General features: G+C 43.1%; 1 protein-coding gene across 1 annotated transcript in view; it reads right to left on the minus strand.

The window, feature by feature from the left end:
- LOC138954040 (protocadherin Fat 4-like) overlaps positions 1 to 25,281 on the minus strand; it is a 124,227-nt gene extending 98,946 nt beyond the window's left edge. Inside the window, exons 1-13 of the mRNA XM_070326021.1 lie at positions 25,219 to 25,281; positions 22,047 to 22,235; positions 21,123 to 21,251; positions 18,564 to 18,755; positions 18,025 to 18,150; positions 13,728 to 13,916; positions 12,751 to 12,882; positions 12,066 to 12,254; positions 11,719 to 11,856; positions 10,645 to 10,833; positions 9,257 to 9,394; positions 2,915 to 3,100; positions 1,438 to 1,584 (exon numbers count right to left, since the gene is read on the minus strand). Coding sequence (XP_070182122.1) covers positions 1,438 to 1,584; positions 2,915 to 3,100; positions 9,257 to 9,394; positions 10,645 to 10,833; positions 11,719 to 11,856; positions 12,066 to 12,254; positions 12,751 to 12,882; positions 13,728 to 13,916; positions 18,025 to 18,150; positions 18,564 to 18,755; positions 21,123 to 21,251; positions 22,047 to 22,235; positions 25,219 to 25,281 — 2,007 coding nt within the window. The remainder of the gene's footprint in view (positions 1 to 1,437; positions 1,585 to 2,914; positions 3,101 to 9,256; positions 9,395 to 10,644; positions 10,834 to 11,718; positions 11,857 to 12,065; positions 12,255 to 12,750; positions 12,883 to 13,727; positions 13,917 to 18,024; positions 18,151 to 18,563; positions 18,756 to 21,122; positions 21,252 to 22,046; positions 22,236 to 25,218) is intronic.
- Positions 25,282 to 26,083: the final 802 nt, after the last annotated feature.

Below are 26,083 nucleotides of genomic sequence, written 5' to 3' on the forward strand. Positions count from 1 at the left end.
ACGCACATTTTACACACATACGGCACACACATAGACATAAGAAATACAAAAATAAAAACCAGCTGCATTCGACCGGAGAATCTAGATCTCCGATTCAACTGATTCAGTTGTTAGTCTTGCAGGAAAATCAATGGCGATTCTGACATCGGTGTTGCGGGTACTAGACTAGTCTACGTAAACTCATTAAAAATGAAAGCACACAAATCAAGGACTCTTGTTGGAAAATACAATTGTTTTTGATTCCGATCCTTATTTTGTAGTCGAAATATTTTGTGTGTGCAGAAATACAAATTTAGATCGATTGCAAGCGTTTTAGATTTCATTGTCAGTGTACGTGTGTCACTGTGTCGGAACTGTGCCTCTCGAAACATTGAGTTAGTGTTAGACCTATGCTTTTGCTTTATTTTTATGATGACTCCTTAATTCCTGAACCGAATCATTAAGCAGAGCCTCTTTGTAAACCGCCATCAAACATAAAGTACCGTAATGTGCAATGCTGTAAGCGTAAAACTGACTTTTGAGAGGTTCCCTGAAATGCGTCAACTCGGCTAAGATTTGATATCTACGAATGACGAACACAGTACGTGAACAGAGCAAACACATTGCTTGAAACTGTTTTGGTGCATTATGAAGCCTTGTTTGCAGCCACTTAAAAGTCTTATACGACAAGAATGTATTGCATAATTGATAAAAAGAACTTACCAGAGAACTTTCGTCAAGGCAGCGGCTGCTCACCGCTAGGAATTCTGGGTGGTTAAGCACTTTGAAAACTTCCGGTTTACATTATGTTCCAAATAAGGATATCCTACTACGATTATGTTCCAAATAAGGATATCCTACTACGATGGAATACATCAATGAATTTTCAAACGGCTACACTTGCTCCGTCCTTTCTGATCGGAGGGGGGTGTTTTTTTGAAAGTGTTAGTGAATGGATTAAACATTTTAGCGGTCAAATCTCAATTTCTGTGAGAAAATGTAGACGAGGACCTTTAACGCCCAGCCGAAAACGAAGGGCCATATCAGGGCGGTGCTGCTTTGACATATAACGTGCGCCACGCCCAAGACAGACGTCGCAGCACAGGCTTCATGTCTCACCCAGTCACATTATTCTGACACCGGACCAACCAGTCCTAGCACTAACCCCATAATGCCAGACGCCAGGCGGAGCAGCCACTAGATTGCCAATTTTAAAGTCTTAGGTATGACCCGGCCGGGGTTCGAACCCACGACCTCCCGATCACGGAGCGGACGCCTCCTTACCACTAGGCCAACCGTTCCGGTAAACAAAATCTTAACTTCGCACTTTCAAAGGTACGTCCAATGGTAAAAGGGGGTAATTAACATTTAAACTATGCTTGTTTTGCTGCCAGACACTCATTTCTTGGATTGTTTGGCCATTCTTCTAACATGAAGGTCTCGGTTATATCAACTCACCACAAATCTGTCGTTTGGTATGGAGTCCAGACCGGCATTCTCCGTCAGGATTAGTTGACCGGTATCCGGGTACACCTTGAAGTATTCAATGTTGTTGTCGGTGTTGCCGCTGACCATGGAGTAAGTGATCTTCCCCTCTGGGTGATCCTGCAATACAGACAAGTTGTTGATTTTACAGTGACGGCATTCATATTGTCACATAACACATACACATTTTACTTTTGAAAAGAAGCATGCACAGACGTGCCATGCACAGCACTAAACTGCTTAACACCAGCATTATGAATTAGAAGATTTATCACTGTAAGAAGACAATGAAACAAAGTGTTCACCAATCAAAAACAATCAGGGTTCCTCTATTTCGTTACCAAGCCGTCAACAAGCGCTTAGATCCGATATTTCACAGCACATTCTTAATTGCACACAATAACAATGTTACCAAGACCAAGGTTAAACAAGAAGGGCAAAGCCCATACGACTCACATGCTTGACCTTGACCTTTACATGACCTTGACCTTCAGCTAAACCTAGCAATGACATCATACACTAAGAACTGCTTTACACATTTTTCCTACCAAAATACATGTGACCTTGACCCAAGGTCATCCAAGGTCATGCAACACAAAGCTGTTAATTCAAGACATAGGAAGTACAATGGTGCTTATTGGCTCTTTCTACCATGAGATATGGTCACTTTTAGTGGTTCACTACCTTATTTTGGTCACATTTCATAAGGGTCAAAGTGACCTTGACCTTGATCATATGTGACCAAATGTGTCTCATGATGAAAGCATAACATGTGCCCCACATAATTTTTAAGTTTGAAACAGTTATCTTCCATAGTTCAGGGTCAAGGTCACTTCAAAATATGTATACAATCCAACTTTGAAGAGCTCCTGTGACCTTGATCTTGAAGCAAGGTAAACCAAACTGGTATCAAAAGATGGGGCTTACTTTGCCTTATATATCATATATAGGTGAGGTATTAAATCTCAAAAACTTCAGAGAAAATGGGAAAAATGTGAAAAATAGCTGTTTTTTAGACAACATTTATGGCCCCTGCGACCTTGACCTTGAAGCAAGGTCAAGATGCTATGTATGTTTTTTGGGGCCTTGTCATCATACACCATCTTGCCATATTTGGTACTGATAGACTGAATAGTGTCCAAGAAATATCCAACGTTAAAGTTTTCCGGACGGACGCCGGGACGGACGCCGGGACGGACGGACGGACGACTCGGGTGAGTACATAGACTCACTTTTGCTTCGCATGTGAGTCAAAAGAAAAAAAGAACAAACAAACACAGGTTTCACATAATATAAACAAGTCAAAAGCAAAATGGACCTTTGCTATTTGCAAAGTGTTTTATTCTCCAAATAAATCGTTTAAGCTGGGTATATGTTTTAAATGGCAGAGTTCGCTAGCAAGCTTTCCCTTTTTGTTAGAAGCCACCCTTGCCAGTGAAGTCCAGCTTACCTGTCCGTCATTGTCAGTTGCGTTGACGTCGGCGACCACTGTGCCGATATCCTCGTTGAAAGGGATGCGCACTGTGAGATCACCGTGCAGGAAGCCGGGCGAGAAGTTGTTCCTTGGCACCTGGATGACAACCGTGGACGTGTCGGAAAGACGAGGGGTACCTCCGTCACGCACCACCAGCCGAGCCTTGCAAACAGCAATGTGACAGTGTGAGTACCGTGAAGGGAGATTGCATTTACAGACTGTAAAAATTCTCCAAGACCACCCCCCACACACACACACCCTCAGACACTCACACTCAAACACACACCCACGTGCGCGCACAAACCCACGTACGCAAGCACGCACACAACCATCCCCACCCCTCACACACACACACACACACACACACACACACACACACACACACATACACACACACACACACACACACACACACACACACACACACACACACAAAAACGCTTCAAGTTGTTTTTTGCAACCTGGGGGGAAAAGTCGAAAATTTCTAAATAATTTTCATTTAATTAATATACTTACCAACTCACATAAATAGCATTAACTTCAGTTTGATGCGTAAGACATTGAAGTACTAACCCTGGAAACAGGGGGAGGTAACCCCCAAATCAAAACAAAACCTTGACAACAAGGCCCTGGTAGTTACCTCCCCTCACTGGCCGCCCGCGCATGCGCGGCACATATCGCCGGAATACTCATTCCCAATGAAACACCACCTTCAACCATTAAAAAAACGATTGCGGGGTAGGTTGGGAGGGCATTTACTATGTGAGTTGGTAAGTATATTAATTAAATGAAAATTATTTACAAATTTTCGATTAAATGACATATTCTTACTCCAACTCACATAAATAGCAGATTGCTACATAAGGTGGCGGGAAACTCACTTAAACATGATAAGAAACCGGCCTGCTTCAACCATTTCTGGTAAGCAACTACTACCATTGCCGTGGGTGCTAAACAAGCACAAAAAGTAGTTAAAGAAAGACGTCTTAACATGACATCCAAACACCACTGAGGTGCCATACGAGAATTGTCTGGCAGCAGAACCACCGAATAAAGGGTCCAAGCTCAGGCCCAATGAATTCTAGACAACGCAGAGGAAGAAAGAATGCTCTCCCCCCATTTGACTGTCGCACTCATACGCCTGTTAATGAGTGTAAAAGCCCATCTAGTCAGGGCTGCCTAGCAATAATTTGATTCTATCCGTCTAAACGCAAGAACCAAAAGGAGCCATGCAAGACAAGTATGTCAAAATACTCAAAACCTTGCGCGAGACCCAGAAGTATGTAAAACGCTACCCCCTTAAGGGGAAGTGAACACCGACAAAAAGGAGTCTGAGAGCCTTCCTATAAAGAAAGGCTAGCATGTCTCAAAATCTAAGGCTCTTAAAAAAGAGCTTAAACACAAAAAGAAATCCCAAGCTGGAATTAATTTTCAAAAGACAAGGCTTTGACGACAGGGCCCTTTCCACGCAGTGCGTAGAAAGAGAAAAGTCTTGTCAAGACCTAACGACTTTCCTCCAGACTAACAAACATAGTCTTCCTACGATAACAAAAGTTCGTGGAAAGTCTTAACATCCTCCTGAACTGGAGAATGCTAAAGCTGAAGCCCAGAATCTAGAACTTGCACTAATGCAGGTGCTGGAGGAAGGGCTGACTGCCCCCCCCCCCTTAATTTGCACTCATAGAAAGTTAATGATGGCAAAAGAAACCACCAGAAAAGATCAACTTAGATAAATAACCCCTTTCACGTAAAGCCTGTTGAGACCTAAGCTAAGTGAAAAGGCCTAAAATACGCTGTCTTGGTCGTGACTGACGAAAAGAGAGAACAATCTCTTACAAACAGCTAGACCAGAAAGACAGCTCTTAACTCAACAGACAACCAGATATGTACTCCGAGGCGAGCGAGTAATAAAAAACGAACCTTTGCGTCTCCCCTTGAAGAGAACAAGGAGTTCCAAACGACCACAAGTGAAACACCCTCCACGGAGTGAAGCACTAAAAGATTATGGCTTGAGTAAACCACAGCACCATAGTCCAAGAGGAAACGCTAAATGTTCGCAATGAACCAGAGACAAAAACTTGCCCCTTGTTCAAAGGATAGAGCAAGACAAATGTCGGAAAACATCTGGCCTTACTAGACTCTCCCACAAAAGAGTCGAATGACTTAAAGCCGAAAACAAAGTCAACAATTTGCAGGTCGGCGAGAAAGCAACCTCTCATCAAGAGATGAACCGAGATTGCTCATCAAAACCAAAGCGACTTTAATCGAAAGCGGCAAAAGTCTAACTCAATTCTCACTAGCAAGAAGCTATGAAATTTAATCGACAAGAAAGGAAGCAAGCATAAAGTGCGAGCTTGCTGTAGTGCCGAACGAGGAACAATCAGAGCCTAAGTTTGTCAACACAGAACTGAATAGGACAAACCCTGTAGCGACCGTTAAAACAAAATGTCGCTATGTTACACCCTGGGAGGGCGTGAAGCCCGCCAGGCCTAGGAGATGACGTCAGTTCGTGACCGATCTCCTTCCGAAACAAGTGATACCTGAGAAAAAGATATCAAGCCCTCATCGAAGAGAAAATCTCAAGAACGAGCATACGTGTTCCTGAAGTACCCAAACTACCAGAACACTCACCCTCTAATGAACCAAGTTGTGAACCCAACATGATCCAAACGGTTAGCCAAAAGTAGGCTACTACTGGTGCATGACCTGCTTGAGTAACTACCCAATCAAGACCGAGCGAATGACGCAGTAAAACTTCCTGCGTTAAGAGTCCAAGTCTAGCAAAGACAAGCACTCATAACTTCGTGGGTCGTGGCCGAAAGCACCTATGAATGACTATGACTATGAACTGGACCGTCACTACCCGTAGGTAAGACAAAGTCGCCGAAACCGGCCGTCATGTTGCCCCCAAACTGACTTCAGACACTTCTTGTCAAAACAGAGGAAGTCAAAAGAAAGTCCGAACAACCTCCTCGAGAGGACAAAAACGATGAACGCTCAAAAACCGACAGCTGTCGTGAAGGACCTTCTCACCACTCGAAAGAAAGTCTGTAAACCGATTCTAACGTAATCAGAAAGCTGTTCAGATTCGTAGTCATCCTGAGCTCAGCAGGAAAAGACCAGAAAGTGAACAAAGGAGCAACCTTAAGAAAAATCCGGAATAAATTTCGCCGCCAATCAAGAAACACCCTGAATATGGCCGAAAACCCAGAACGCGTCTGATCCGCTGAGAGACTAAAAGTCAGACGCGGGGACCTACGCAAGCAGTAATCATAGATGCCATCACGTACAAAACCTTACCATCCTAAACAGCCGCAGCAGAACAGGAAGTAAGATACATGGCATCACTGCTCCCAACAACCTGGACCCCAAAGGGTTGACATCAGAAGTTGCGGACAGGCAAGAACAAAGTGCTACGATTCCCTGGAACGTCAAAAAACGAACCAGAAATAGCCAAAATCCCCAGTACAAAACACCCGCAACACCTTGGCAGCGTGGGCTGATGCTAAAGCGTACAGTCCTTCACTCCGAAAACAGAAGTGAGAGACGGGATACCAAAACCACCAACAACCTGAAACCCAAAGGGTTGACATTGGAAGCCTACTTGGCAAAGAGTCCTTGTTCCCAAAACCATCATTGGCCGAAGCCGTAAATGATTGTCCCCCAACGCAGGAGTGACCTGAAGCGGGGAACTCGGAAGTGCAAAGAATCAATAAATGATTGGGCTTCCCGTTCAGCTTTGGATTACAAAGCATGATAGACGCATGCGAGAACAATTGCTCGGAGAAGCAGCCATGGCTGAACAGACTCCGACGCATCCCCATGAGCAGTGAACAGAGGAACGATGCTAACAGCACCGGAACTCAACACCTTAGCCAACTCATAGGCTACAGAAGGCGACTCCCGAAACCGGAAGTGAACGCTAGTCTCATTGTCACCCTGGAAATCGCCAAATGCGAAAGGAGGTGCCGCTAAACGAGAAGACGAAGTTGTCACCCCTTCTGCAAAGTATCAAGAGGTAACCTCAGCGGCGGCATACAGCGCGCGTAAGAACCTCCTCTCAACTCGAAAGTTGTGCTCCGCCTCGGAAGAGTCATCACAATCCTCGTCAACATCCACATCATCAACAAAGATGTCCGATGAAGCCCGATCATGACCGGAACCATCATTGCCCCGAAACGGAACTGATGAACTTGCCGTACCGGAACCCTGTGTAACCACACCAAGGAGGACCGGCAAAGCCGAGCTGCTACCATTGCCCTGAACCAGTGACCGGAACCAGAGGTAGCTGGCAATCCGGAAGGGAAGGCGACCGGAAACACACCTGTGCTTTGTCCGGAAGCTGACCCATCCTGTCCCCCACCGTACGCAACCACCTGGAACTCCCGGAAGTCGATGGCAACGATTCGAAAGTGCCACGATCCCTCGAAAGGAATCCTGTGGCCGGAAATCCCTTTGCCAAAGCAGTAGAACCCACAGACGAGGGGCCGGACGTATCGGCCCCAGCGACGTGGGTGGGATAACCGTCGAGACAAACGCACGTGTGCTGAACGCGTCGAACTTCCAAAATTCTACCCCGGAACCGGCGGACCGAAACCAGAGGTAGCTGGCAATCCGGAAGGGAAGGCGACCGGAACACACCTGTGCTTTACCCGGAAGCTGACCCAACCTGTCCCCCCACCGTCCGCAACCGCCTGAGCGGAAGCGTAGGCAGGAAACGGATTGCCCTTACCACCAACGACCGGAACTCCCGTAGGCTGCGAACCGGAAGTCGATGGTAACAATGTGAAAGTGCCACGACCCCTCGAAAGGAATCCTGTGGCCGGAAATCCCTTTGCCTAAGCAGTAGAACCCATGTTACGAGGAGCCAGACGTACCGGCCCCAGCGCCATGGGTGGGATAACCGTCGAGACAAACCGCCATGTTAGTCACAGGGGGCTGAATGCCTCAAACTATCACAAGTACGTACCTCGTCGGCAGAACCCAACGGTTGAGGGAAAGCCACATCTGCAGAGAACACGGCAGCTGACTGCGTAAACCCTGACAGCGTCAGCATAGTAGCCGACACCAGGCGGAACGCCGCGAAGACGGCACACCAAGCCTTCCCTGACCTACTGACCAAAGCAAAGTAGGCAATCACACAACAAAAGGGTCGAACGACCCATAACGATTCTATGCTAACCTGGTCGCAAAAAACTAGACCAGATAACAGCCAAAAGAGAGTGAAATAAAAAGCACAGCTAAAGAGCAAAGTAAAGACGAACTGCTCGGCAGGCAACAAAGTCCCTGCCCTGCACGTCACAACGCAAGACCGCCATGTTGACGACTAGAACTCCGTGAAGACGGAGACATGTAGTAAACAACAGAATACCAACGCGCAAAAGTCGGTACAGGTAAAGACAAAATAATCTGTGAAAGATAAGTCATAAGACCTAAGCTTACACAACAGAACGAACCGCTCAGCAGGTAACAATGTCACCTGCCCGACAGCGCTATCGCTAAAGTCCGCCATGTTAAACTACAACTCCGTGAACGGAGAACAGGCTTTAACATAAATCACGAACAAAGGCGGCGCAAGCTCAACCAAGCGTGTAAGGAGTAAGTCACTAGACTAAAGCTAAACAACAGAACACACTGCTCAGCAGGGAAACGAAAGTCACCTGCCTGGCAGCACTACTGTAATGTCGCCTTGTTAAAAGTACAACTCCGTAAGACGGAGCACAAAGTACAACACCATTTACCAACAAATGCAAATGGCGGCACAAGCTAACAAGCCAACGTTACAGATAAGTCACTAGACTAAGCTTGAACAACAAAATAACTGCTCGGCGGGAGAGACAAAACCTGTCTGAGTGAGCAACTGCTCTCTCCCGCCATAGTGAAAACCCAAACAAACTCCGTGAAAACGGAGAAAGACATTTTCACCAGTGAACAGTTACAATAAACAAACGTTGTAAACAAGAAAGATCTCACCAACAGCTTAGCAAGATGAGCCAGGGTCAAAAGGTCGTCCTCACAGGAGACCCAAGGCTGAAAAGCCTAGCAAGTACCAACACGTCTGAACAGCACAGTGTTGAAGAAGGGAATGAGTATTCCGGCGATATGTGCCGCGCATGCGCGGGCGGCCGGTGAGGGGAGGTAACTACCAGGGCCTTGTTGTCAAGGTTTTGTTTTGATTTGGGGGTTACCTCCCCCTGTTTCCAGGGTTAGTACTTCAATGTCTTACGCATCAAACTGAAGTTAATGCTATTTATGTGAGTTGGAGTAAGAATATGTCATTTAATCCGTGTTACATCAAACCAAACAAAAGTAACTCACAATGTACTCCGACTCGGTGTCCGACGTCAGGTCTGAATCAGGCCGAACACTGATGGCACCGTTGGCTTTGTTGGCCTGGAAGAAGGCTGTCGTGCGGCCGTCACCAATCATCTCGAACTCAAGGTCATCGAAAGGGTTCTGCAAGTTGAAAATATAATGAGAGAAGGGGTTGAAGGGGATTGACATTAATTAAACACAAAGAAGCGTGAGGCCAAACCTGGTGCAGCGATTTAACCTGCAACTGACCTGCTCGCTGATATTTACATTGTCCTAGATATTCTATTTCAGGGGCGTTATTAAAGGAAAGGGCATGTTTGTGCAAACTTTAGTTAAAAGAATCTGCGTACCCCAAAATCTGCTCTGAATTGGCTGGAAAAAGACATGAACGGGGTATTGGGTTAAAATGGCTGGCTGGCTTTCAATAGAGGGCACACTACAAAATACATTCAAATTAGGTAGGGTGGAAACCCATTTCTTCAATCAAAAATATCAAACTTTGGTTCCGATCAGTTAAAGCTCGGAGAATTGAAATGTAGCGAGAAGTAGAACAGGAATAAAAATGATTGATGGATTGGATGAAAATTGCGCGGTATTGGACAAGAGCAAGCGGGACTAATTTTGGACACCTCGTTTAAATTAAATATATCTGAAATCTTGTTCTGATGTACTTTATGTTTACAATAATGAATATAAAGACAAGCATATTGACAGCAGCAAGAATAATTTAATTTGAACTGCCTTGCATATATGTTAACGCGGAAAAACAAGTAGATGTTGGTTCTATTTTGAGTTGGTCACGTGACCAAAGATGCCACAATGAGTAATACCCGAGCATTACGCTTTCCAAGTTGCGAACGCTTCTGCTTACAGAAAAAGTTCTCACAACTTTCTATTCAGCACTGTAAATCTGAGCCAGTTGCTACTGAAAAAACCCATATTTTCTTTAGAGAATGAGGGCATGGTAACATGTTCACCAAAGGCGTATGTACCGGCACGGTTGGCCTAGTGGTAAGGCGTCCGTGATCGGAAGGTCGTGGGTTCAAACTCCGGCCGGGTCATACCTAAGACTTTAAAATTGGCAATCTAGTGGCTGCTCCGCCTGGCGTGTGGCATTATGGGGTTAGTGCTAGGACTGGTTGGTCCGGTGTCAGAATAATGTGACTGGGTTAGACATGAAGCCTGTGCTGCGACTTCTGTCTTGTGTGTGGCGCACGTTATATGTCAAAGCAGCACCGCCCTGATATGGCCCTTCGTGGTCGGCTGGGCGTTAAACAAACAAACAAACAAACAAACCAAAGGCTTACTGGTTGTAATTGAAGACATCTGCGACTTGATGCTATGACAGGGATACACATCATACAAGAAGAGGATGAAAGGTAATAGCTAACCCTGCTGTCTTGGTTGGTTACAGTAGGGGTAAAGACAACGGTGCCACCGGCAGTGTCCTCGGTCAGGTTGCTGACACGGTAGTTGGCAGTGTTGTTGAAGACAGGCTGAGTGTTGCGGATAACAGTCACATTCACTGACGCTGTTACTGGACTCTGCTGTCCAGCCCCGTCCCTCAGTCGGACGTCATACTGTACGAGAAAACGACAACCATGAATAATGTTTTAAAAACACGAGAAGGAGCACAGCGTTTTCCTGTATTTGGAGACATTAAACGTTTCCTGAACAGAACAGAGACGTGCATGTGCTCCGCTGCCATATCAATGATCGCTCCGGTGTGCATGACATTAAACGCCCAATGCAAACTTTTAAACTGTTACCACTCATACCTTCGTCATAAATAATATGTACCAGAAACAAATGATCTGCTGCTATAGCGCAAAGGACATAGAATAACATTACAATGTCCTTCTTTTTGATGTCAACCCGATCATACTGTGACCTTGAAATATGACCAGGTTCAACCAGACTTGATTCATTTCCAGAAGCCACCAAACCCTGGAAGCATGAGGAGTGTAAACAATTCAAAAGTCTACTTTCAAAAACAAACTCCGAAATGTATACATGTTAAGACTTCAAGTTGACTCCGCTGTGACCCTGGAATGTGATGTGTGTCAACCAGACTAGGGTCATGTCGGGAGGTCATAAAACCCTTGAAGTGGATAAAGTTTCAAAGCTCTATCTTCAACAACAATACATCTGAGAGAACACCAACGTTAATTTGTGTGTTCACGGAAGGTCAGCTGTTCGTCCATACAGACAAATACTGATCATTACTAAGAATCACTGATTACTCACCTGAGCCAAACAGTTAACGATGAAGTAAATTCATCGTGTTTCATGCATTGCACATGCGTATGTTTCATAAATGCAGACATGACTTTTGTAAAACATGACTCCATCAGAAAACCAGCAACAGAAAGCCATTCAGCAAGTCTGTCTCTCTATCAGGCATCTTCGTAGGTACCGTAAAAGCACATCATGTATTCAGAACAGATCTCATGAAGATAACCTACCCTAAAGATGTTTTCGCTCCTGTCAGGGTACTGCCACTGTGAGCGTAGAGAGACGAGGCCTCCATCGGCGTTAATGCCAAAGTAGGTCAGCACTGTGTCGTTGCCCATTGCCTCATAGTAGATGTCCCCGTATGGCGACTGTAATAACATTGAGCATAAGAAATCGACAAGAGTGGTGGTGATAAAGACATTAATCTCTCAGGCGTCTAATTTTCAGAATTACAGTACGGTGCTTCTGAATTCCAACATTCTTCTTCCAAAAATGAAAGAAACAATGAACCCATTTCTCAAAAGTCATAGCTTGTGTGATGCACATGCATTCAGTGAAAATGAAGGATAATCCTTACCACAGTATCATTGTCAGAGGCATTTGCGTAACCGAAGGGAATGCCTAGTTCTTGAATCTCCAGGATCTCGAATGAGTACAGTTGGTTTATGAATTGAGGTGGGTAGAGGTTACGGTCAACGTTCATAGTGAGGGTACCTGTGCTGGATCGGGTAGCGGCTCCAGCGTTATCAAACGCTTCAATCAGGACCTACAACCAGGAATACGCAACAATCACGAACAAGTTGATCAGCCGTTGATATGAATCATGAGTAAACTAGCCGATGGCTGTACGCAGCCAGCTATAAAAAGATACCAAACGATAAAAATGACTGAAAAATGTCTCTCCATCAAACACAATTTTACTTTCAAGTTGATAGTTCACTGTTTTGCATTTTTGCTTGCTTGTATCTCAGCTAAAGCTTGATATGTGACAACCTTTCAAAGACAATTTCTGCAATAGGAGCTTAACACGGGCAGAAGCGGGTATCCCTTAGTAAACCGTATCTTCCTCAGAGAGAATGCTGCGTTATTCAACTCTAGTGTGACTGAACTAACAGTTTGGTGGAAGGTTAGAATAGGCAAGATCAAAATACACAAATACACATCCAGATTGTAACGAGCTTCTCGATCATGGATAACAAATGAAACATTAGCAAGACTAAAACGCAAAGGTTTATCACGCTGAATGTTAAGTAATTTCTTACAGTGTACGCCTGGGCGGTATCAGAAGTCAGAGCGTTGCGAAGAGTGACTTCACAAGTGCTGGAGTTGACTTCAAACATGTTGGAGGCTCTTCCTTCTCCCACAATGCGATAACTGACTCGTCCATAGTCAGCCTGAAACAGTGAGAGAAATACGGTGTACTTACACCCATACCGTGGAAACACACGAGATCGTTTCAGCTTCTTAGTCGTTCATCATTTAACCAACAAAATAAAGAAACCGATAAACTATGTAACTACGTAACTAACTACGTAACTAACTAAGTAACTAAGTAAGTAAGTAACTTACTTACTAACTCCCTCACTCACTCACCACAACTATGACCTTCTTAAAGAGACATATATATTATGGTATAGGAAAGAATATAACACAAAGACGGAAATGCTGTGTTGACACTAGAGCAAACTTTATGAAAAGACCAAGAGTTGCAGGTCAACAACACAACAACAGCAGCAGCAGTGGCACCACCACCACGAGCACCACCACGAACACCACCACACTCAACAACAACAACAACAGCAACAACAGCAACAACAACACCAACACCAACACCAACAACAACAACAACAACAACAACAACAACAACAACAACAACAACGACAACACCAACAACAACAACAGCAGGGGCAGAGCAGTTAAGCCAGAGGGGGGGTTACAACCTGGGGTCCAGGGGTAGACCCCTTGTGGGGTACATGGGCAAGGCCCCGTTGGGGGGTCTGGGGGGCTTTGCCCCCGAGAAGCTGAAGAGTTTTAGCTATTTTATGAACAATTTATGGCTTATCCTTGATTTTAAACATGATTAACTGGTGTCAGCAGCCACTCATTATTTATTTTAAAGTTAGTATTAATTTTTTATATTCTTTTTGACAGCCGGGGGGGGGGGGGGGGTCCGGTACCCCTGTAACCCCCCCCCCCCCCCTTAATCCGCCCCTGAACAGTGATATAAGAACAGACTCACCTCCGTGTCGCTATCCCTTGAGGTGCAAGTGAAGATCTCCACCGTATTGCCGGTGTCACTGCGGACTGATCGTGCCGTATTTAGTGGCATGTTCAGGATCTCTGGGGTGAAGTCATTTCGAATCACACTGACCGTCAGCGTACCTGGCTGGCTGGTCAGTCCTCCATCATCCTCAGCGCTTACATCCATCTGGGTAATCAAAAGGTAGGCCCTAATGTGCTCAGTCATCCGTATACAAACACGTTCAAACAGTGACTCAAATGTGCAGCAAATACAACAATGACGGTCAGAGCAGGTTTTTACGAGAGAAAAAAAATTGGTTTACAAAGCCAATCAACATACATCTATACAGTCGGTGCATACTGACCACAGACCGGCAAATGTTGAAGCGGGGGTCCGGGGGCCGCAGAAGGCCTCTGTGGGGTCGAGGGGCAAAGCCCCCGTTGGGGTATGGGGGCAAAGAAAAAAAAGCAAAGCCCCCATAAGCTGAAGAAATTTTAACATTTATACATTAAAAATATCCTATTCTTGCACAAAAAAGTCATTTAAATAATGGAATACCACCACCAGAAATTTAACATATTAATTTAGAATTAATGCATGAAGAAAAGATTAGCTTGTCTTAAACATCAACGAAACAAATTTTCTCCTTTTATGCCAAAAAAACACATTCCAAAATCAAATTATACTGTATTTTGCCACTATAAGATGAACTTTACAATGTTAGTCTGTTTACATTACTTGGCATTTCAAACATTGAATGAAAATATCTAGACTTCAATCTTGATGAGGCGGAAGCAGCTTTTTGCAATATTATTATTATTAAGCTCTCTCTCTCTCTCTCTCTCTCTCTCTCTCTTGTTGTTGTAAATTCGTATAAATATCTTGGCCTTACCTTTTCAACAAGACATAGTTATGGCGTCGCAATTGAAGACGCAGCAACAAGAGCAAAGCGAAGCACGATCGAAATTTTGAATACTTTAAAGAACATGGGTTGTAACTCATTTGATGTATTTTTTAAGTTATTTGATGCGCAAGTATTGCCAGTATTAACATATGGAGCCGAAATTTGGGGTTATGAGAAGTATGACCAATTGGAACGTGTTCATTTATTTGCATGTAAACGGTTTCTGCACGTAGTAGATAAAACTCCCAATGATGTTGTGTATGGTGAATTGGGTAGGTATCCTCTTTGGGTGACAACAGTCACAAGGTTGATTAAATATTGGTTACGGTTACTGAGACAGCCAGACAATTTTTATTCAAAGAAGGCATACAAAATGTTGTTCAACCTCCACGAAAAAGGTGGTATCACATGGGTAACGCATGTAAAGGCAGTTCTGTGTGAAAATGGATTTTACCAAGTTTGGATGTTTGGATGTGGAAACGAGAGGGTGTTTTTTGCAGAACTGAAGGAGAGGCTCTGCAGTTCCTTCTGCCATGATTGGCGTAATCATTTGGACTCGAGTGAGCGCCTATCACTGTATGGAAATTATAAAGCCTGTTTTGAAAAAGAACGTTATGTGGGCATTTTATGGAAAGATGTGTACAGAAATGTCATCGCTCAATTTAGAATGGGCGTTTCACAGATAAATATCCACAGATATCGCTTCCAAAATTCAACAGAAAACAAGTGTTGTCCCTTTTGTGAAGATAAATTAGAGACCGAAATCCATTTTTTGTTTGAATGCCAAACATATTGTGAGCTAAGAATAAAGTATTTAGCACAGTTTTTAAGTGTTGGTGATCAGTTGGGCAGTATGATTACAATGTTTAAAAAACAAGACACAGAAACAATTGTAGATTTAGCAAAGTTTTTGTTTTTTGCATTTCAGTTAAGATTGTCAATGTTAAATAGTAATGAGGATTAATTGTCGCTGAAGGTTTTGTTGTTGCTGTATTTATTGTTCGGTTGTATGTATATATTAGGCAGCATTGATGTGCAAGATTATAGATAGAGGAAAGCTTGGAACAAACCACTGTGTATTTTGCATACGTTTCAATATCATGTTTTCTATTTTTTCCTGTGATTCATGTGTAACCCCCCCCCCCCCCCCCCCATTGAAAGGGGCTGTAGGCCCATATTCAATTAAACTGTGTCAGTGTCAGTGTCAGTGTCTCTCTCTCACTATCTCTCTCACTCTCTCTCTCTCTCTCTTTTTACATTTAGTCAAGTTTTGACTAAATGTTTTAACATAGAGGGGGAATCGAGACGAGGGTCATGGTGTGTGTGTGTGTGTGTGTGTGTGTGTGTGTGTGTGTGTGTGTGTCTGTCTGTGCGTGTGTGTGTGTGTAAAGCGATTAAGACCAAACTACTGGACCGATATTTATGAAATTTGACATGAGAGTTCCTGGGAATGATATCCCCGGACGTTTGTTTTTCTTTTTTTCGATAAATACTTTTGATGACGTCATATCCGGCTTTTTGTAAACGTTGAGGCGGCACTGTCACACACTCATTTTTCAATCAAATTGATTGAAATTTTTGTAAAGCAATCTTCGACAAAGGCCGGACTTCGGTATTGCATTTCAGCTTGGTGGCTTAAAAATTAATTAATGACTTTGGTCATTAAAAATCTGAAAATTGTAATAATTTGTTTTTTATAAAACGATCCAAATTTACGTTCATCTTATTCTACATCATGTTCTGATTCCAAAAACATATAAATATGTTATATTTGGATTAAAAACAAGCTCTGAAAATTAAAAATATAAAAATTATGATCAAAATTAAATTTCCGAAATCGATTTAAAAACAATTTCATGAGTATGATATGTTTGGATTAAAAAACACGCTCAGAAAGTTAAAACGAAGAGAGGTACAGAAAAGCGTGCTATGCAGCACAGCGAAACCACTACCGCGCTGAACAGGCTCGTCAGTTTCACTCCGTTTTGCTTAAGCGGCGGACTACGGTCATTGTGAAAAAAATGCAGTGCGTTCAGTTTCATTCTGTGAGTTCCACAGCTTGACTAAATGTAGTAATTTCGCCTTACGCGACTTGTTGTTACATCTAGTCAAGTTTTAACTAAATGTTTTAACATAGAGGGGGAATCGAGACGAGGGTCGCGGTGTATGTGTGTGTGTGTGTGTGTGTGTGTGTGTGTGTGTGTGTGTGTGTGTGTGTGTGTGTGTGTGTGTGTGTGTGTGTGTGTGTGTCTGTCTGTCTGTCTGTCTGTCTGTCTGTGCGTGTGTGTATGTAGAGCGATTCAGAGTAAACTACTTGACCGATCTTTATGAAATTTTAAATGAGAGTTCCTGGGTATGATATCCCCAGACTTTTTTTCATTTTTTCGATAAATGTCTTTTATGACGTCATATCCGGCTTTTTGTAAAAATTAAGGCGGCACTGTCACACCTTCATTTTTTTATCAAATTGATTGAAATTTTGGCCAAGCAATCTTCGACGAAGGCCGGACTTCGGTATTGCATTTCAGCATGGAGGCTTAAAAATTAATTAATGACTTTGGTCATTAAAAATCTAAAAAATTGTAATTAACATTATTTTTTTATAAAATGATCCAAAATTACTTTTATTTTATTATTTATCATGTTCTGATTTCAAAAACATATAAATATGTTATATTCGGATTAAAAACAAGCTCTGAAAATTAAAAATATAAAAATTATGATCAAAATTAAATTTTTGAAATCAATTTAAAAACACTTTCCGCTTATTCCTTGTCGATTCCTGATTCCAAAAACATATAGATATGATATGTTTGGATTAAAAACACGCTCAGAAAGTTAAAACGAAGAGAGGTACAGAAAAGCGTGCTATCCTTCTCAGCGCAACTACTACCCCGCTCTTCTTGTCAATTTCACTGCCTTTGCCACGAGCGGTGGACTGACGATGCTACGAGAAAACGGTGACTTGCTGAAAAATTGCATTGCGTTCAGTTTTATTCTGTGAGATCAACAGCTTGACTAAATGTTGTATTTTCGCCTTACGCGACTTCTTTTTTGTGTTTTTTTGGCTGGGGGGGGGGGGGGGGGGGGGGGGGGGGGCTAAAGCCCCCAAAGCCCCCCCTTCTCGTCCGGCCCTGATACCTAAGACTTTCAAATTGACCAAATTGGCAATCTAGTGGCTGCTCCACCTGGAATTATGGGGTTAGTGCTAGGACTGGTTGGTCCGGTGTCAGAATAATGTGACTGGGTGAGACATGAAGCCTGTGCTGCGACTTCTGTCTTGTGTGTGGCGCACGTTATATGTCAAAGCAGCACCGCCCTGATATGGCCCTTCGTGGTCGGTTGGGCGTTAAGCAAACAAAAAACAAAAAAACTAAAAAAAATACTGACCACAAATGTGTTGTCAGCTAATCCGACCATGGTTCGGCGCAAGTACACATCGCCGTTTTCACTGATGAAGAATAGATTCTGGTGTGATGAGTTGGTCTGAAAGCGGTACGAGACAGTAGACCCCACCTGTAAAGAAAAGAAGACCGAACGAGACAAGCTTATCAAAACTATAGAAGAAGAATCTGAGCTGTTTCTAAAACTAACCTTATTGCCTCAGTTTAAATTAATTCTCATTATCCATCGCCAAATTAAAGAGTCACAAAGGTTCGCTTTGACAGCTTCCCTATGAAACAAAAAAAGCAAAAGCTCTTTATTCATCATCCATGTGTTCCTTGAAATGTGACCAAACACACACACACAAACACACACGCGCTTAACACAGACAGACACACCTAAAGACAGACACACAGACACACATACACACGCTCAACACAGACAAAAACCTACACAGACAAAAACCTACACACACACACACACACACACACACACACACACACACACACACACACACACACACACACATATATAAAGTTACAAACCCCTGTCAAATCCTGGTCATCGGCAGTGAGCTGAGTAATATTGTTGAGGATATCCTGAGTCTCGCGAATGGTGACCTGGAAAGAGGGGCCCTGACCGGTCCACCGTGGGGAGAACAGGTTACGACGCACGTTGACCGTAAGTGTAGCCTGGGCTGGGTTAAGGCAGAACCCGTCACTGGCGATCACTTGCAACTGGGTAATAATTGAAGAAAAAAAGAATAAAATGAGCGGAGATTGGGCACTGTAATATGGGACAGGCAGAATCCGTCACTGGCAACCACTTGCAACTGGGTAATAATTGAAGAAAAAAAGAATAAAATGAGCGGAGATTGGGCACTGTATTATGGGGCAGGCAGAACCCGTCACTGGCAACCACTTAATTTGCAACTGGGTATTATTTGAAGAGAAAAAGAATAAAATGAGCGGAGATTGGACACTGTATTATGGGGCAGGCAGAACCCGTCACTGGCGATCACTTCCACTGAGCCAGGTGAAAATGGAAGACTAAAAGAGAACAAGTCGCGTAAGGCAAAAATACAATAATATTATTTAGTCAAGTAGCTGTCGAACTCACAGAATGAAACTGAACGCAATGCCATTTTTCAGCAAGACTGTATACTCGTAGCATCGTCAGTCCACCGCTCATGGCAAAGGCAGTGAAATTGACAAGAAGAGCGGGGTAGTAGTTGCGCTAAGAAGGATAGCACGCTTTTCTGTACCTCTCTTTGTTTTAACTTTCTGAGCGTGTTTTTAATCCAAACATATCATATCTATATGTTTTTGGAATCAGGAACCGACAAGGAATAAGATGAAAGTGTTTTTAAATTGATTTGGACAATTTAATTTTGATAATAATTTTTATATATTTAATTTTCAGAGCTTGTTTTTAATCCAAATATAACATATTTATGTTTTTGGAATCAGCAAATGATGGAGAATAAGATGAACGTAAATTTGGATCGTTTTATAAATTTTTTTTTTTTTTTTACAATTTTCAGATTTTTAATGACCAAAGTCATCCATTAATTTTTAAGCCACCAAGCTGAAATGCAATACCGAAGTCCGGGCTTCGTCGAAGATTACTTGACCAAAATGTCAACCAATTTGGTTGAAAAATGAGGGCGTGACAGTGCCGCCTCAACTTTCACGAAAAGCCGGATATGACGTCATCAAAGACATTTATCAAAAAAATGAAAAAAACGTTCGGGGATTTCATACCCAGGCACTCTCATGTCAAATTTCATAAAGATCGGTCCAGTAGTTTAGTCTGAATCGCTCTACACACACACACAGACAGATACACGCACATACACCACGACCCTCGTTTCGATTCCCCCTCGATGTTAAAACTTGACTAAATATAACAAGTCGCGTAAGGCGAAAATACGATATTTAGTCAAGTAGCTGTCGAACTCACAGAATGAAACTGAACGCAATGCCATTTTTCAGCAAGACCGTATACTCGTAGCATCGTCAGTCCACCGCTCATGGCAAAGGCAGTGAAATTGACAAGAAGAGCGGGGTAGTAGTTGCGCTAAGAAGGATAGCACGCTTTGCTGTACCTCTCTTTGTTTTAACTTTCTGAGCGTGTTTTTAATCCAAACATATCATATCTATATGTTTTTGGAATCAGGAACCGACAATAAATAAGATGAAAGTGTTTTTAAATTGATTTCGACAATTTAATTTTGATCATAATTTGTATATGTTTAATTTTCAGAGCTTGTTTTTAATCCGAATATAACATATTTATATGTTTTAAGAATTAGCAAATGATTGAGAATAAGATAAACGTAAATTTGGATCGTTTTATAAATTTTTATTTTTTTTTACAATTTTTAGATTTTTAATGACCAAAGTCATCAATTAATTTTTAAGCCTCCATGCTGAAATGCAATACCGAAGTCCGGCCTTTGTCGAAGATTACTTGACCAAAATTTCAACCAATTTGGTTGAAAAATGAGGGCGTGACAGTGCCGCCTCAACTTTCACGAAAAGCCGGATATGACGTCATCAAAGACATTTATCAACAAAATGAAAAAAACGTATGGGGATTTCATACCCAGGAATTCTCATGTCAAACTTCATAAAGATCGGTCCAGTAGTTTAGTCTGAATCGCTCTACACACACACACAGACAGACAGACAGACACACACACGCACATACACCACGGCCCTCGTTTCGATTCCCCCTCGATGTTAAAATATTTAGTCAAAACTTGACTAAATATAATAAAATGAGCGGAGATATGGCACTGAATTAAACCAAATCACAGTTACACTTTGATATATATCTGTATTCTGCTCAAATCTTTCATGTGCCTTACTATTTGTAGAAACATTCCTAAACAGAGAGAAAACTGCACAAACAGGTGAATCATAAATCTCTGTACATGTTTTCACATAAAAAAAAATTAACAATCACAATTGTACGATACCATTTTTTACATCAGGAATTACATTGCACGGGATGAACGCCTAACAACTTGACTTGCAAATCAAGACAGTAAAATACATCCCTCTTCAAATACAAACAACAAAGAAACAAAGCAACAATACCTTGTAGATTGGATCATTTCGGTTCTGTATCACACTGTTCACAGTTATCTGTCCAGTGCTATTATCGATGAAGAACAGCGAGTTGGCTCCATCTCCGGCCAGACTGTATGTTGGTGTGCTAAAATATGGCTGCAAAACAAAAATACAGTATTTAGCTTTCTCTTTTCTTTCCCAAACAGCGAGTGCAAAATCTGTTAAAATTGTTCAAAGCTCACTCTTTCATTCAGGAACAGCACAATACGAGTGCAGAATGACGCAAACAGTGAGACGGTGGTGAAGATCCTCAAATGATTCGTGTCAAACCATAACGGACTACTCCACAACTGGAAGTGAAGGTGACAGTACTTGAGATGTTTATGCATGAAAAAGAGTTATCTCGGACATTATGATTAAGTCTTGTTCATGTCTCTTTTCCCTGACAACTTTAATGTAGTGAGACACTTTTAATGGCCTGAATAATTTGTTGTCAGCACACAGGGCCACGGTGTTACATGATGCTTGTTGAAAAAATCATGCTCGTCGTAAACTGCTTTAATGTATGTAGGCTTGATGATAAACAACAGTGTGCCCCAGGAAGTACTGCACTGTCGTACTATTAGACAAACTGCAGAGGTTGAACAGTTACAACAATAAGGTTCTATTTGTGTGGGTCTATGTGTGTGTGTGTGTGTGTGTGTGTGTATGTGTGTGTGTGTGTGTGTGTGTGTGAGTGTGTGTGTGATTGTGTGATTGTGTGTGTGTGTGTGTGCAAGTGTATGTGCATGTGTGTGTGCATGTGTGTATGCATGTATATGTGTGCGCATGTGTGGCGTGCGTGCCCTCATACGTACCTGTCTGCGCATGCGGACGCGCATGCAAATACATACGTTTCACCACTTCTAAAAAAACAACTGCAATGATGTCTCATTAACTCGGAAGACATACTGTGATGTCGTTGTCTCGTGCTTGTGCAGTGAAGATGAGACCGGTGTATGTCTCACTGATGGTGATCTCTGTTGGCAGGTTGTTGCTGAGGTCAGGACAGTTGAGGTTCCTCTGCACTGTCACTGTCACTGTGGCTGTGTTGGTGCCGGGTCGAGATGGGTTGCCGCGATCACGAACATTGACGGCGAACTACAGGGGAGAAAAAAAAGAACCAAATGAAACATTTCTTTGGCGTGTCTTGGCAATATGACGTGTGTTTATTTTTTTTGTTAAAGCAATGCTTTATATTTAGAGAAATCCGAAATTGGCTTTTTCTCTAACATTCTTTTGGGTTCGCATGGTATAAAAATCGTATCAAAGCTTTATCTCCGATGTTCGACAACCCATTTTCAAAAACGTTAGCAAAACATACATCAAATGTTTAACTCATTGGCACACACAAAAACCCAGTATAAATGTAAAACAAATGTTGTCCCCAATCCTATGGTAAAATTGTTGATTGACTGAAGCTGGTTGTGGTTTAGGAACAAACGATATACAATAGACTATTCGATAACACACACACACACACACACACACACACACACACACACACAAACACACACACACATACATACGCACGCACACACACACACACACACACACACTCACACACACACACACACACTCACACACAATTACTCTCAGAGTTTTGTTTGGTAACTACTCCATCACAAATACCTGAAGGTGGTCTGTTTACTGTTGATGCATTTAACAGCCATTCTTACGGGTGTGTCTAAAACACGCGGGGACACGCGGGGACACGCGGGGACACGCGGGGACACGCGGGGACACACGGGGACACACGGGGACGGTGAATTAGCACGCCGCGCGGGACGTTATATAAAAACATTCTGACTATCCTTTGTGTATTTCTAAAAAAAAAAAAAAAAAAAAAAAAATTAACTTATTTATTTATTAAAAATTTTTTTTTCTTTTTTTCAGAATGTTATAAAATAACGTCCCCCGTGCTATTTCACCGTCCCCGCGTGTCCCCGCGTGCAGTTAAACTGTCCCCGCGTGTCCCCGCGTGTCCCCGCGTGTCCCCGCGTGTTTTAGTCACAGGGGGTGTCTAAAACACGCGGGGACACGCGGGGACACGCGGGGACACGCGGGGACACATGGGGACGGTGAATTAGCACGCCGGGACGTTATATAAAAACATTCTGACTATCCTTTATGTATTTCTAAAAAAAAAAATTAAAAAAAATTATTAAATTATTTATCTATTAAAATTTTTTTTTCTTTTATTCAGAATGTTATAAAATAACGTCCCCCCGTGCTATTTCACCGTCCCCGCGTGTCCCCGCGTGTCCCCGCGTGCAGTTAAACTGTCCCCGCGTGTCCCCGCGTGTCCCCGCGTGTCCCCGCGTGTCCCCGCGTGTTTTAGTCACAGGGGGTGTCTAAAACACGCGGGGACACGCGGGGACACGCGGGGACACGCAAGGACACGCGGGGACACGCGGGGACACGCGGGGACACACGGGGACACACGGGGACGGTGAATTAGCACGCCGGGACGCTATATAAAAACATTCTGACTATCCTTTATGTATTTCAAAAAAAAAAAAAAAAAAAAATTATTAACTTATTTATTTATTAAATTTTTTTCTTCTTTTTTTCAGAATGTTATAAAATAACGTCCCCGCGTGCTATTTCACCGTCCCCGCGTGTCCCCGCGTGCAGTTAAACTGTCCCCGCATGTCCCCGCGTGTCCCCGCGTGTTTTAGACTGTGTCTAAAACACGCGGGGACACGCGGGGACACGCGGGGACACGCGGGGACACACGGGGACACACGGGGACACACGGGGACGGTGAATTAGCACGCCGGGACGTTATATAAAAACATTCTGATTATCCTTTGTGTATTTCTAAAAAAAAAAAAAAAAAAAAAAAAAATTAACTTATTTATTTATTAAAAAATTTTTTTTTCTTTTTTTCAGAATGTTATAAAATAACGTCCCCCTGTGCTATTTCACCGTCCCCGCGTGTCCCCGCGTGCAGTTAAACTGTCCCCGCGTGTCCCCGCGTGTCCCCGCGTGTTTTAGTCACAGGGGGTGTCTAAAAAATGCGGGGACACGCGGGGACACGCGGGGACACGCGGGGACACGCGGGGACACATGGGGACGGTGAATTAGCACGCCGGGACGTTATATAAAAACATTCTGACTATCCTTTGTGTATTTCTAAAAAAAATAAAATAAAATAAAAATTAACTTATTTATTTATTAAATTTTTTTTTTTCTCAGAATGTTATAAAATAACGTCCCGCCGTGCTAATTCACCGTCCCCGTGTGTCCCCGTGTGTCCCCGCGTGTCCCCGCGTGTCCCCGCGTAATTTAGACACCCCCTGTCACTAAAACACGCGGGGACACGCGGGGACACGCGGGGACAGTTTAACTGCACGCGGGGACACGCGGGGACGGTGAAATAGCACGGGGGGGACGTTATTTTATAACATTCTGAAAAAAAGAAAAAAAAAATTTTTAATAAATAAATAAGTAAATTTTTTTTTTTTTTTTTTTTTTTTTTAGAAATACACAAAGGATAGTCAGAATGTTTTTATATAACGTCCCGGCGTGCTAATTCACCGTCCCCGTGTGTCCCCGTGTGTCCCCGCGTGTCCCCGCGTGTCCCCGCGTGTTTTAGTCACAGGGGGTGTCTAAAACACGCGGGGACACGCGGGGACACGCGGGGACACGCGGGGACACACGGGGACACACGGGGACGGTGAATTAGCACGCCGAGACGTTATATAAAAACATTCTGACTATCGTTTGTGTATTTCTAAAAAAAAAAAAAATAAAAAAATTAACTTATTTATTTATTAAAATTTTTTTTTCTTTTTTTCAGAATGTTATAAAATAACGTCCCCCCCGTGCTATTTCACCGTCCCCGCGTGTCCCCGCGTGCAGTTAAACTGTCCCCGCGTGTCCCCGCGTGTCCCCGCGTGTCCCCGCGTGTCCCCGCGTGTCCCCGCGTGTTTTAGTCAGACATGATTTTATCCCGTTCGATTGGACAAACAATCTTTGTGAGTCTATGAACCACGTAATCAAACGGAGGATCAACTGGACAATTCAAAAGATTCCAGAACTGGTTAGAATCCTTCACTCGCTGGTTAAGCTCCAGTACGCAGATGTTCGAAGGGCGCTCCGCGGCCTTGGGGATTTTGAACTCGCACCAGCCATGCGGCATTTACAACTCAACGGCGCACAGTGGGACCACAAGACAGAGGACCAAAAGAAACGCCTAGTGACAAAGTTCCTCCGTGGGGTGCCCCGCCGAAAGTCCACACTCGACTCAACGGATGGAAAACTGACCATCCCCCGCCCAAAACAGAAGGTGGCAAAGAAACCTGGACAAAAGAAAAGACCAAAGGCAACCCGTGCTACAAATAGGTGAGCAGCTAAAATACTGAAACAAACGACAGTAAACGATCTATCCCTTCGGACATGTTTGCCAGTGTTCTGTGTATATGGTGTGTGAGCTCTCATCAGCAGCAGCTTCCCTTCAAAAGGGTTCTTGATGATTGCAAACTTTTACCTCGAAATGTATGTTTTTTGTTCATTTTGTTTTCATTTCTGGTGTAAAACAAAATTATCAAATACTCAAGCATCGTGTAGCTTCATCACAAATAAGTCAATGAAAACGTTTCGTTTGAGAACTAACAGTTTGCTTGGTCAGTGTTTTTTGTGCGTGTGAATTATTGGGGCATTTCGCTGTTCTCAGTGCTTGCTTACAATCAAACTGGTCTCTACACAAAATGGCAATAATTGCGAGATGTTAAGATTTACATATCTGAATATGTTGCATAGTATGCACAAGATGTATGACATTATCCGGGCTTCAGTGTGTGTGTGTGTGTGTGTGTGTGTGTGTGTGTGTGTGTGTGTGTGTGTGTGTGTGTGTGAACTTATTACAAAATTGTCACACTTGCATTATGCTGGCGATGCAGTAATGGCCATCAATGTTGCCATCAATGTTTAAAGATCAGCTC

Source organism: Littorina saxatilis, linkage group LG2 (assembly GCF_037325665.1).
Source record: "Littorina saxatilis isolate snail1 linkage group LG2, US_GU_Lsax_2.0, whole genome shotgun sequence".
NCBI lineage: Eukaryota > Metazoa > Mollusca > Gastropoda > Littorinimorpha > Littorinidae > Littorina > Littorina saxatilis.